Raw genomic sequence first — 14,251 nt, 5'->3', positions numbered from 1 at the left:
ACTGCTTATCTTGGGTGAAACCTCACAGCACTGACCGTGCTGTGGCTCCCCTCCTCCCCAGCCCCACCAGGCAGTCAGCCTGGAGCCAGGTATTATTTCCTGGGATTTCCCAGCCAGCACCAAGTAAAAGTTTGTCAACGAAAACTCCCTTCAATGAGGCTCACCTGTCTGCTCTAGCTGGAGATGGGGTTTTTTCCATATTCCACCGATTCTCCAACACCTCCACGGGGCAGCACAACCTCCCAGTCAGGCAAACCCAAGTGATAAGCAGGGGAAATTCAAGGAAACGCCTTGGCTTAGGCCCCAACAGCATCAACACTGCACTTTCACCTTGCAGAAGGCAGGACATGGGATTGGCAGGGTTTTACCATCCCCAAAGGCTGCGTTTCTGTTTCCTTATTTTTAACTAACCTGGAACAATGCCAGTGGTGTGAAGTGAGTATCTTTGGCCCACAAGAGGATGCACAGGAAAGTGCTTTAAAGGAGAGCAGTGTGAGTCCAGAAGCTGAAATGCTGAACATCAGCCCCCTCCCAGCCCTGCCCTGCCATGCTGGTTGGAGATAGCTCAGTCCCTTGGCTCTGCACCATGCAGGATTCAGCCAGTCCTGGTGCTGGCAAGGCGACCAGCGTTTCAACTCCCATGCCTACACTCGCTCTCACAGAGTTCGCTCCCTGCTGGCATGCTGCCATTTCTCCTTTCCTCAGGGCAAATTATTCCCTGGGCTTGCCTACTGCAAAACCACATGCAGCCAGCCTCTCCTGTGAGAGTCTCTCCCAAACTGCTCAGAATAGGGTCAGCCAAGCCAGCCTCGTGCACCCAGCAGCACAGGACTCTGCCCTCCTCCTTTGCCAAACCCTCCATGCCGTCTCAAGCACCCTCGCACAGCAGTCTCTTTAAAAAAGTACACCCTAGTAGATAAAATGGTTGTGTTATGTCAAGGGACAGCACTGTGACCAGGTGTTCCCCGCCAGGGCCCTATTTTTAGAGCACAGACAGGCCCCAGGGCAGGCACACGCTTGCGTTACAACAGCATGAGGCTGTTACTGTATTTGAGCACAGATGCAAGCGCCAGCATGGAGAAGGCCCAACTGTACTCGTTGGAGATAGTGGAAAGCTGACTAAGCGGAGATGTTTGGGGAGCACGTGCTCAAGATCATTTGAGGAGGAGCTGGACGTAAGAGGAAGCCACGTCAATCTTGCTTGCCTGCGGGGCATGGCGAGAAGTGAGGTATCTGCCACGCGCCCCTGGAAGTGGTACGAAGCTGATTTATGCTCAGTTCAAACCATCCAAGCATTACACAGCTGATCAGATAAAGGTGTCTGTAACAATTGCTTTTAACATTCTCCCTTGCCTTAGTTTTTCTGGCCTACCTCTGCTTTCTGGGAAAATCAGGGTGTAAAAACAGCCGGCACTGGAGAGTAGGGATGTCCGTGTTTCAGTTCCTTGCAAAGCTGAAGGCTGGCTTAAAAGGAAACCCAGGGTGTGTGTGTAAGCTGTACAGGAAAGACCATCATCCTTCTTATCCAAAGTCTGGAGAAAGATGTCAGTGGTTGTATTAGGACTAAAAATTCCCTGTCCTGTGTTGAAATGGGATTTCGGCTGTCAGCAGCAGACAGCTGTTGGGCCCCTCTCCCACCTCTTGGCTCAGCTACAAAACCACCTTACCTGCAGAAGCAGCCCCACTGTAAGCCACGCAGCACAAATGTTTGGCAAAAGACGGCAACACATCACAAGGCATCAGCTCTCCATCTTTCCCTCTGGGACACCTTCAGGAATGAGGTGTCCTTCTCCCTTACCTTCAGGATGAGGGTAATTCACACCCTTTCTTAAGCTCCCCCAAGAGCACAGATTTAACCTGCAGTAGACTGTCCATTAATGAAAACCTCTGAGCCTTACTGCTCCAGAAGGAGAAACTTCTTCCCAGATGCTTTTCTCAGAAGGACCTGGTGCTCTGCTCGAGATCCTTTTGGTGGGTGTCTGGGCCCTCATCAGGAGAGCAGCATGATTTAAACGTCTCAGCTGAAGCATTTGGCTGTCACAGGACATACTACTGTTAAAAACAGCCCCAAAGCAAAGACTTTGGGTTCACAGTAGAAACTTCTTTCCACAGGGAAAAGGCAGACCCAGTCCCTTGGGAGAGGGCCTGCCCAAGCCCTGGGAGCCCAGCCTCTTAAGATGCAAGTTCGCAAGCTGTGTAAAAGTGGCATTCTGTTCACTGTCCCTTCAGATCCCCGCCAAGGGTGCTCCATAGCCTTAATGCTCCACATTACAACTAAAGCATTTACCCTGGTACTGTTTTCCTCCCCTCTGCAGACACCACTGAAAAGAGAATTCAGTCGATTCAACTTAAAATGATGACAAAGGAGGAAAAATAATTGAACCTATTCACAATTCTTTAACTAAAAGGCAATGCAGAAAGTATTGTGAATGCCACTTTTAAACCTCTGTCCTACAAAAGGTGCCTGTCTGATGTTTTCTTGTAACCTTGAATTTAGAAAGCCAATGCAGATTCCACCTCAGATTTCATCAGCTGCTTGCTGGCACCTGTGCCAGCTCTGCTTCGCTTCAGGAACGGCTTGTGGAGCCTCCTTTCATAAACATTAATGAGTCGGAGCTCATTTCGCAACCAGGCACGGAATTAACGGGAGTCACTTTAGCCCCTTCATTTCTCAACAGTTTTATTGCCTTTAAGAAAATTTTTGTAAAATATAAATACAAAGGCAGGAGATTTACTTACAAAGTTAAAACACAGATCTCAAACATAAACACACAATTCAGAAAATTTAGTTTATGTACAGTTTCAAGCAACTTCAACATATGTTAGTTTTTCAATATTTTACAAGGTACAGAAAAAATAGTTCAAAGTCTTCTTTAAATAAAGAGCATAAAATGTTTAAACATATATAAACAATCCGGTTTGATGTGTGAAAACTAAATTTCACAGCTTTTAAATTAGGATATAAAAGTTCTTACAATTAGTTGATGCGTATGGATATGGTTTAATTTATATTACAAACTATTGAATTATATTCAATAGTGCTTACCTGGCCAAAGCAGGTAATTCTGTAAACAAAAAAACAAAAATAATATCACCAAGTGCCTTACTGAATTCTATCTCCCAAACAAGCCACATGACTTTGATCACATCACCTAGAAAAGTATGTTCTGTGTAATCAGTGCTTTGTATGAAACAAAGTCAATGTGTGGGTGTGTTCTTTAAAAAAAAAATGTGTTCCGAGTAATAACAAACTTATCCCAAAGCCTGTGTGCATTTAAAGAAACATTATATAACAATTTTGTAAAAACTGATTGAAGTTAAAAAAAAATTCTTCCAAAATCCATCCAACTGGAATTCAGATCTCTTATATAAAGGAAAGATATTTTCATATTTAATAGTGTCCTTTCTTTACAGAAACAATTGCATTTGAACACATATACATAAAGAAGTAACTGTATAGAGCACTGTACATTAAACGGCCTGATGGTTCACCAGAGGATGTCGAAGGGAGGTTCCTCGTGCGGATGCAACCAGTGAAGCGAGGAGCCGAGCAAAGTCTTGAGTTCGCTTGTAAACTCTACCAAGTCCAACAGCTCTTTGCTCTCCGGGTTAAAAGCTTCAAGGTCCGTAGCGCAACAGAACAACTGGCTGAGGGAAGTCTGTTTGTAAAACTCTGCCTCCGTAATGGTGACAACTTCCAGATTGGGGAAGTTGCAGCGGAAGATGCGAGATGACATTTTTAGCCTCTTCACCACGTCCGAGAGCAAAAGCCAGTTTCGTGGTCTGTGGAAGTGAAGGAGAAAGAGGCTCCAATAACTGACATTAAGTCACCAGCTTCTTGACTCTTCACCATATTGCTGTGTGACAAACCCTCCCCGACTGTACCCGCACAAACAAACCCCCTGAAATCAATGCCATTGCCCAGGGGGTCAAATATAACAGATGTGCAGGCGCATACATATTTACTCATAGTACTGCTGCCAGCAGCTTTGGGGAAGGAGGGGGACCAGGCGTGCAGGGGCACTGGAGCCTACAAACCTAGGGTTTGTGAGCGCACGCACAGGTCAGCAGCCATCCCGACGGCTGCTCACACGGTTAAAGGTTTGCCGGGCTGAGCCCAACTCCCATTTAGCAAGTTATGAAATGGCCTAGAGTTACAATCAGAAATTTCAGCACCTCTGACTTGCAGAGGTCTCCGTACTAAATACAAGTCAACAGAGGGGGTTTTTCTCAGATTAAGAATACAATTTTTTAATTCAATCTTTGTACTTGTCCACTTCAGAGAACTTAACTTACATCCATCACCCAAATAATAAAAACATGCTAAAATCCACACTCCAGCATGATTAATATTTAAAACTATTTTCCCAACACCCAACAGCTGTCATCAAAACTGGTGCAAATGACAAACGGTAACTGTTTACGAAACTAATTTTTATCTTGAATATAACTGATGATAAAATTTTCCAGGTCTTTGTTTATTATCAAGTATCATAGTATCTTCTGCAAGATGTTTATTTGTTTGACATGACTCAGGGCTTTAAACCAGTTTTGCTGCAAAGTCTAGAACAGCAGTAATGGTGTCATTTTGTCATCCACAAAAGCATGTCCACTCAGCAAAACAGAAAAGCCCATTAAGTAAAATTAAGAACACCTTACAAACATGATATCCAAATTTAAGTGCTAGAAGCACTTGTATTTTGGGATGTTATACCAAGATGCTTGCCTGGGATGAGGGAAGGAATCTCTGTTCAAACGTCATGTGTTCAGCTCAGGAGTATGGCACTCAAAACACAGCCCTTTCCCCCTCTCACTTCCTATTAGCTTATTTCTAAAAAGCCTGGCAGTTACGGTCTCGCTCTCTCATTTACGTTAGATAAATGCAAATGCATTTCCCCACAGACACAAACTGCTGCCATCCCAAGCAGATCATCTCAGCTATTTTTACCCCAAACCCTGCATTTGTTCTTACCCCTGAGAGAGACACACTTGAATGTTGTAACATGGCAAGGGAGGCTCATCCGAAAATTCAAATTCAAACACATCGCTAAAGCCATCTTCATCTTCATCACCTGGGCCAGGAGGATTTGCCAAGATGTCAAATCCAGATTCGTCTTTTGGATCTAAATAAAATTGAATACAGGTGCTAAGTCAGCACTGAAGAGACTGTTGCAGGTCTTGCTTTTTCTTCCAATAACGTGATCTGTAAATAAAATCAGTTTGCTTCCTTCCTAGCTTCCTCTACCATAAAAACAAAACAGCCCCCACCCCCACGTGCCACATGTTTTGAAAGTCTCCGCATACAAAGAAATAAAGGGTAACATTTGCTCACCGCACACAGAGCTGCCATAGAAATCCCAGTACAAACCAGGGTCATCAACACTTCGACCTTGCAGGTCAGTTAAATACTCTGGAGAGGAAAAAACAACAACAAAAACATACTGATGAGAACAAAAAGCTGGCAAGTTTAGCAGACTGTGTGTCATACAGCCTCACTATGTATCCTCCATATCTTCCATCAAAAAAACCCACACCGTATTCCTGATGCACATGCTACAAACAACAGCATATACACATACGTCACTCTCGCAAATATTCCTGGAATTCACTTTTATCTCCCATCGCATCTAATAATGACCCACCACATCAAATAATCAACCAAGGTCTAACAGGGACAGACCCAACCTTAAGCTTCATAAACTGAGGGTGGAATTTTACTTTTGTGAAAGATAGTGTGTAACACACTTTTAGCCTGCCTAGTTATTCTGGACACCAAACTGGGGGTGAAACAGCGACCCCAAAGAAACTGATGGAAAAGGTTTTTCCACACAGATACGTTCAGAAGATCTATTTCTTTTCTACAGACATAATTTAGGAGATTTGCTAGTTGAGTTGATGAAAAGATACTGGGATTCAAGACGCTAAGAAGTCCAAGATACTCGACTTTACTGTGCTTTCTACACTGCACCATTTAAACAGGTAAGTGGATAAGTACTTAAACTCACTGACTGTGAACACTGCAAACATCTTCAGAGATAAGTTATTAGGAAATAAAAATGTCTTTATAAAAACTAACAGGAAAAAAAACTAAAACCATGTTAGAACATGGACATGTTTAAAGACAAGTGCCTTTAATACAGTTTTAGAACATTTCAGATACAAAATGAGACAGAATTTGCAAAGTAACAGCTCCTAGAAGGATAAAAAGCAAGACCATGGGAAACATAATTATATTTAACAAACAGCTATTCACTTTGGCAAGTTTCTTGTTTCCACTTCAAGCAGAAAACTTAAGGCACTGAAACAGCCTGCTGACCTACCTACCTATCAGATCTGACACTAGCATAATCCTCATGACTTATTAAGAGTTTCGATCAGAAGGAGCCCCCATGCATGGCTATGCTTCCTACCTGCAGCCACCAGGTTTTTGCAGGCAGAGAGGGAGCTACTGCAGCCTACCCTAACGCTCCTTGGCGTGGAGCCATCCCTGCCAGGCGGCAGGGACTTTGCGGGGCCAGGGAACGGCCCCCCATTTGCCATGACCATCAAAGCCCCACGCAACGTGGCCACAGACCTGTGAGGAAGGTCTCCATGAGCTCGCTGTGGGTCATTTTCACAATGGTCCTCCCAGAGTAGGTCGCAAGCGTTGGATCAGCACCGTAAGACAGTAAAAGGCGGACAATTTCCAAGTGATCGTTTTCAACTGCATCATGGATTGGTCTAGGGAGAAATAAAAAACATCATGGTGTTACATTTTGACTCAATCGTATTAAACAAATGTGTTTGAAAAGAAACTTCTTCGGATCAAAGTTATTTATAGCAAATAACACTATTAATACAGCTGCCAATCACCTCATTGTCAGTTTTACTTGCACATCATCCCCTCCCTTCTTGTCTTTTCACAGTTGCACTGCTCGGGGCAGATATTTCTGTTACATCTATTCATTGTCGTACGTATTTCGAGGGCTAGTAAAATAATTACACCACTGTAACAGAAAGCAGGAGTTTGCATGAAGCCTCACAAACATAATTTTGCTGCAAGTCACTCTACCGTTCCAAATCTCTGCCAATTTAACAGTGTGTTGTGGAGTAAGGCTCATTCAGCCTGCCTCTGGGCAAGCACGGAAATCAGTTACCCAAAGCTCCTAAATTATGTACACAGAAATAAGTTATGAAAATTTGCTGGGAATTAAACTTCTGCACTATATCCTCTTTAAATAGTACTTGTGAATATATTTGCAGCACAATTCAACCCTTCTACTTGGAGAATAGAAAAACATGTTATTTTAAGTTTAGTCCACCCAGAAGTTAACACATTTTACATGGCATGAGCAATCTATACAAGCTCAGACATAGATTTTGTGAGCCTACAGAAGGATTATTCATTAATACGCATGCCTGCAATTCCAGGTTTAGAATTCCTTATCGCTAATTATAAATCGCATTAACTTTTGCCTTTAAAATTGATTATACGTAACGGGGAGTTGTCTGGAAGTAGAACATATTACCCTTCAGACTAATGAAGATGTGTTAAAATCCCATCTTTTCCTTAGACGGCGATGAGCAGATGAACTGCCAGTGATCATGGCAGTTCAGCTCAACTCTACACACCTCCTCCTTTAGGCTGTCAACACCACTGCCCTCCAACAAGCTTTTGAGAGCTTGAAAGCCTTGTTAAAGGCAAGAGAAGTAAGGAAGGACTTTAACTAGGATCACGTATTGCCCTCCAGGAAAGCTTTCAGAATGACATTACAAGGAGAAGTCATCTGGAAGCACAGACAAGCAAACTCCGTCTACTAATCTGCCGAGCAATGCTCAGCTAACAACCACGGCTGAAACTCCCTCTGCTAGGAGGCCACGTCCCTTCTGCCACACGCAGCCATGTCCCCTCTATGTCATCACCACTTTGGTATGGGCTGGCATCCATGTGAGCTCAGGGCAGAGGAGAAGCAGATTAAACCAGTCAAAAGAGGAAGGCACACCACTGTTTTCCCATCTATCACATAGCGCTGCTGGTAGGAGAGGGACTCAAATCCATCTCAAAAAGAAGTATGTTCCAGGTGTGTTTACTCCTACTTGGAGTAGGCTGTGACTTAGGGTGATTAACATCTCTCACATGTGAAGCACTCTCGCTTGCCCCCATCTTGCTGCAAAGCTGAATGCAGTTTTGGTTTTGGCATATGGACACTATATTGACATGAGGAGGTGCACTCGGAAAGTTTGCGGATGGAGAGATGGCGTATCCCACAATGCCTGCCTCCTGCACACCCCAGGTCACCAACACAGAAAACAAGCAGGTGATCCTCAAGCTGCTGAGCTACCTCTTAGACCCCCGGCACCAGAGAGCACAACATGTGCGTGGCTTCAAAGCCTGATGTGCCGCTCTCTGGAAAGCCACTTTCAAGTTTTAAGACCAGAGAGGTCCGTGAGGATCACTTGCAAAGGGTCAGGATATCCCTTCTCAGTTTCTCAGGGAAGACTCTAACACAAGACTGAAACTATCTGATGCTCTTGAGACATACGGTGCTGGAGACATCAGCATTCCCCGGGTCCCCCACAAGCCTCACCCTCCCACCTCCACCTATGAACACAGCTCTTCCACACAGGGACTCCTGCAGCATCGCGTGTCTACGCAGCCCCCAGTGCATCCAGGACCCGGCCGGTGCTACATATCCCAGGCGATACCAACACAAGAGGTAACAAATAATAGGGGTGCTGACACGGAAGCTTAAGATATATCGGGTGTTTCTGGCTGTCAGCAAGCATCTGAGGCCTGAGCTGTTGGGTCATGACACTCCGAGCATCCACAGCAGGAAAGATCAGCCTCACTGCAAAACCTCCTGTCCCTCCCTGGGCATGAAGCATCCCTGGCTGAAAGGCACCAGGAACAGATGAGAGTTACGGCTGCTGCCAAATGCTGGGGATGCTTTTTCTCCCCCACTCCCTCACTTTACTGGAGTCTTTAATTTTGAACTGGTTTCCATTTTATTTCAGAATTAAGATTCTCTGGCTTTGGGGAGGGTGGAGAGTGTTGTGGGTTTATTGGTTTGTGGGTTTTCTTGTTTGCCTTTTTTTTTTTTTTTTTTTTTTCCCAAACTGACTTACCTAAGTGGCTTTTGAAGCAGTAATGAATTCAAGATGATCCCTTAACTTATTGAAAACAGCATCACCACCCAGTGTTTCAATCAATTTAACAACACCCAGACAAGTTTATAAAGGGTGCCTGGGCGTTCCCCAGGAAGGAAAAATTACAGCACATGGGCTGTAACCCCGGGATGGGACCCCCTCTCCCTTTCCACGTGTCACCCATCCTGGCGTGGTGGTGCAGACAGGGGCAGGCAGCAGGGCAGGCAGACCCATCTTTGTTGCCTGCCAGAGCATAGGGAGGCCGCTCTGGGCATGAAAAGGGACTTTACAGAGGCAAGGGGAAGGAAAGGCGCAGTAAAGCCACACGGAAGAAGGAAGAACAATAAATAGAAGGAAGCAAAGGAAGGAAAGAAAACACTGGCAGGGAGGGGAGGGGGGGGAAGGAGATTCCCCATAGATAAGGCAGGGGAAAAAAGGCAATAACAGAGTGCTGACAGACTCTTTTACTGGCTAGCACAACTTCTTGGCAAGCTCACGAGCTCACGAGCGGGACCATGCAAAGGCACAGCTACTTGTTTGCTTCTCCCACCAGGGCTGGCAGAGGAGGGAGTATTTTTCAGTCTTGGCAGAGTTTAACCATCCTCTATGTAGGATGCAAAAGTGGCTACTGGAGTCAGCAACTTTTTCAGATGTGAAAAAAAAGGATCCCTGGGAGTCCTCTACTGGGCTGCTTTGCCCATATAATCTTTTCCGCCCTGAGCATCGTGGAAATAAACATTCTCTGTCCCTAATGGTACAGTTAATGGTAGTACAGCTTGTTTCTAAAACAAACCCTTCGAAAGGCCCCAGAAGGATCTGGGGACATTCGAGAGCTGCAATATCCTACAGGAGACACACATCTCAACCCTCTCTTGTGTACTGTCGCATTCTTCCTACTATTTTTACCGCTACTGGAGTAGGAAAACATTTCACTGGGGGTTTATCATTCCACCACCAAAATTATAAACTACTTAGACCAGTCAGGGTTTGCTCTCAGCCTTTCAGGCACCATCAGAATTTTCCTCGCTGCAATAAGAGGTCTCGTAACTTGCCGAGGAATACCATATCTTGGTGTTTTATTTTTACTTCCATCTACTCTATTATGCAACACTGCCCCACGGAAGAGGCAAGGCACCAAGTTGCAGGAGGGCAGCTACACCGGCTGCCTCTTCTTTAACGCAATTAGCTGCTGGAGGGTATGGCTCTGCCAAGACCAGCTGAAAGGACACAGGAAGAGAGCCATCTTGGCATGGGCCTCCCAGGGAAAAAATAAAAAAGGCTGAGCTCATCAGCCGCCAGAGAGGAGGATAAAGCAAAACTGGCTGTGGAGAGCAAATCTAGAGAGCAAACTCTGAAGCAACGGAGAGGCCTCGCAAACAGGCAGGAGATGCCTGTATTTTAGGCATGCATCTTCGTTTTTAAAGCAGTGCAGGTTCAGCTAGGGCATGCTGCGGAGGGAAGAGGAAGAACAAGTTGATAAGACCAAATACACCGGCAACCATCCTTGCTAATGTCAGGCACTGGTCCTTGAATGCCCCTTGTTGAGCTACTGCACTTACCCGGGTCCTGTCAGGGAAGGAAAGCGCTTCACCTCTTAAGCACGGTCTATTATTATTTATGGGTAAGACGATTAAGAGCCCTTAGTGACTGTGGCACCTCTGAGACAGGTCTTAAAGATCTGGCCTGGTTCTACAATAATCTTTGATTAGCCACTAATTCAGCAGCAGAGTGCTTGTGTATTCAGGGTCTGCAGGCGCTGCATTTGGAGACCCGCGATCAGCATGGAGTTTAAGGTGAAAAAGATAGAAGACAGCCCTATTGCCCGGCCAAGATGTGCTGTGAATAGGTCAGACAGAGGGACATCGTGCACTACAGGCAGCGGAAGGTGTGCAAGCAGGGCCCCAGTGCTGAGCTGAGGGTGAAGGGAAGGACTACACCATACCTACACCCCCACAAATGCCCTCCCCTCCTTCCCTGCCACTGCAGTCTGGCACTTTGTTTTTGGCTTCACCAAGATTTCTGATAGTATCAGGAACCAGAGGCTGAGAGCCTACCTTATCTGCTGAACTCATGACAGACTGGCTTCATAGGTACATAAAAGGCAACACATAAGCATGAGGATCAGGTCTTTGCTTCACTTTCAAAACTTTAAACACACACATACAAAACCACCACATTGATTGGAGCACCTGCAGCACTTCAGACAGGACTGAAAGGAAAGATGCATGGACTCTGCAGAACTTTCCTACATCCTTCACATTCATATGGACATTTTGTTCAGCCTGAAGCCATATTCTCACTGTCACAACTTTTCAGAGTGTTCTCCAAAAAGTTGACCACAGAGACAGTAGGCAGCAACTACCTTAGACCGAAGCTTCAGGTAGCTGGGATCCAAGTGAAAGAAACCCCAGGCTGCCACACTAACAAACACCGTGTACGCAGTTACATCACAGCTCATGCAGTTACATCACTCCTCTATGCAGATTTATGCTAACTGGCTGAACAGAACTAAACACATCCACTGTTACTGTCTGGAGACTTGAGAGCTTCCAGCACAACCAAAAATATCTTTGGCTACTGGGCTTCTGAGGTGGTGGCAGGGACAATAAGGCATATTCAGTATAATTAAAAAAGCAGGGAAGGGGGAGAAGTCTTTGATGGTGGATTTGTTTGGGGTTTTTTCATTTCAAGGTTTTAGTATCTTTCCAAGGGGTGAAGTGTTCAGGAATTCGAATTTAAAAAGCATTCACAGTTGAGGAAGACTGACACTTCTTTCCTCCTAAGAGTTAAAGGAAAAAAATTTATTGAGACTTCAAGAGAGAAACGGGATTTGTCTTATGAATGTCATGATTACAGAGACACAGAAGTCTGGCCCTACCAAAAGGCAGTGAGTAAACACCCATCAGAAGTTCCTTACAGAAGCATCTGCTCTCCGTCCTGCCCAACTTCGGGCAGCTACACCATCTTTCATCTGTATGTTAGATGTGTTTTGGATTCATGCTGCCCGTTGGGCAGCTTTTCAAACAAAAAATAAGTCTGCCATCAGAAAAGAAAGGGAACCGCAAGCCGAGTTCTGACATTACCGTCTATGATCAGATCATTATCATGTTCATTTCTAAAATGCATTTTCCCCAAAACAACTTTTCAGTGTACACAAGCCAAGTTTCTTTCTTGAAAATCCGCTCCATCTGTGAATCGAAATCAAAGGTGGACTCTGAACTGGTGGGTGATTAAGACTGGTCAGAAACTTCCTGGGGTTAATTTTCTATATAGGTTATTCCATCAAGTGAGACAAAAATAATTTAGGATTCTTTCTACGGCAACTCGCCAGTGTTGCACAGATCACATATTAAAGCTGGAGACAGCAGAAAATGCGGGGCTGTTCATCAGCCCAGAAAGCTGAGACTTCTTACAAAGAAGTGGGAGATGGAGAAGGAATCTGACAACCCAGCCAAAGTTTTAATGTTTCTCCAGAAACGATTCCTTTGAGCTGTGATGGGCCGGTAACGTCCGACTATCATGAACAACTAATGGACCATCCTAACCGGCCCTCTTGGGACTTTTGTTTTCCTGACTCTTCCCTTCCCAAGTTAATAAATAAAGAGCTTAAAAACAAAAGAGGCAGACTCTTAGTTATGCTAATTTTACCTCCCAGGCTATTTGGATGGTGATAGTGAATTCGATAAACCATTTAAGATAACAAGCGGGGGGGGGGGGGGGGGGGGGGGGGGGGGGGGGGAACACCTTCGCAGAACACAAAGTGACCCATCCCCAAAATGCATAGACTGGATAATGTTCTGCATATGCTGAGGACAAGTTACCCCAAAGGTCAGCCCCGCAGCGGTGGTCAAAGAGGTACTTTAGGAGATGCACAAGAAGCTTAACAAAGGTGCTGAGCATCATTTCTATCTCCACAAAACAAAACAGAAAAGCTCACTATCTATTCTGAGAGCACAGGGACTAAGTACCCCCACTATTCTGTGAAGGAAACTAAAAAAGGCTAATTCGGGATAAAAAAAAAAAAATCCAAACTATCAAATGAGCAGATAGTTTAACAGTTCAGCAAAACAACATTTTTATACAGCATATATAGAACTCGCACACCCAATTGTTGCAAAAGCCTTAAGTGCTTTTAAAAGTAACCCTGCTAACAAGGCAAAGCCCGCTCTTTCGGCACAACTCAAAGCGCATATGAGCAGGGCTGCAGCTCAAGTATCAGCTCTTCCTGCCCTGCAGCTGGCAATTTCACAAGCTCTTTAAAAAAACATAAGGCACAACTTCTTAAAATTCCCAGAAGAGAAAAAAATTACACTGAACTCGAGTCACAACAAAAATGTGCCCCCACCACGTTGTTAACCAGAGAGCGGAAGAGGTCACCGAGTCCTGCACGCTCCTGCCCAAGGATCAGCAATAAGGAGGACACCGTGCAAGAGGACCTTGGCAGCGTTACCTGCTTTGGGGGACAAGGGGAGGATAAAGGAGAGGCATAAAGACAGAGGGAAGGGCCGCTTCCTCCCACCATCGTGGCCACAAAGAAACCGCTGCCTGGTGGCAGCGACCACCCGATGTTGGGCCGGGGGTGCTGCTCACCTCGTTCCATCCTGAGCGCTGCAGTTGACGTCAGCCCCGTACTCGAGGAGATGCCGCACGATGCTCAGCCAGCCTCTGGCACAGGCCTCATGCAGGGCACAGTAACCCGCGTTGTCACGATGATTCACATCACACACCTTGTTTTCCAAACAATACAGAACCACTTCCTGGAAATAGGAGGAAAAACAGATACATCGAGTTATTTCTGGCTGCGGAGATGCGCAGATTTCTCTTCTTGAAGGAAAAGGTGGGGGCAGAAAAAGGCAAAACCACAAAATCCCTGTGATATGCCTATGTTACTCTCTTTGAGACAGGTCAGTCAAAAGGAAAAGAAAAGGGGGAGCTGCTGAAAGTCCCATTTCTTCAGGAGACATAGCAGAGACCATGACTTCCCACGAGCAGACTAGCTTACGCGAGGCAGCACCAAGAGCTCTGCGCCCCACAGGGACCTTCCTGCAGCCCCTAACATCAAGAATCATCGCAGAGGGGGAACATGCAAATTCCACAGACAAAACTCATAGCTTTCCACTTCTCA

The 14,251-nt window shown here is 45.4% G+C and overlaps 1 protein-coding gene across 7 annotated transcripts in view; it reads right to left on the bottom strand.

The window, feature by feature from the left end:
• Nucleotides 1-2,663: 2,663 nt before the first annotated feature.
• BCOR (BCL6 corepressor) overlaps nucleotides 2,664-14,251 on the bottom strand; it is an 82,534-nt gene continuing 70,946 nt past the window's right edge. For all 7 annotated transcript variants that reach the window (XM_074814555.1, XM_074814552.1, XM_074814550.1 and 4 more), the window contains 5 exons: nucleotides 13,717-13,883; nucleotides 6,575-6,720; nucleotides 5,333-5,410; nucleotides 4,973-5,123; nucleotides 2,664-3,783 (listed from right to left, as the gene is read on the bottom strand). In XM_074814555.1, coding sequence (XP_074670656.1) covers nucleotides 3,489-3,783; nucleotides 4,973-5,123; nucleotides 5,333-5,410; nucleotides 6,575-6,720; nucleotides 13,717-13,883 — 837 coding nt within the window. In that variant the 3' untranslated portion in view covers nucleotides 2,664-3,488. The remainder of the gene's footprint in view (nucleotides 3,784-4,972; nucleotides 5,124-5,332; nucleotides 5,411-6,574; nucleotides 6,721-13,716; nucleotides 13,884-14,251) is intronic.

The sequence above is a fragment of the Strix aluco genome, chromosome 2, assembly GCF_031877795.1.
Source record: "Strix aluco isolate bStrAlu1 chromosome 2, bStrAlu1.hap1, whole genome shotgun sequence".
NCBI lineage: Eukaryota > Metazoa > Chordata > Aves > Strigiformes > Strigidae > Strix > Strix aluco.
Note: the sequence above shows the minus strand (reverse complement) of the source record. Positions and strands in the feature narration are given on the sequence as shown.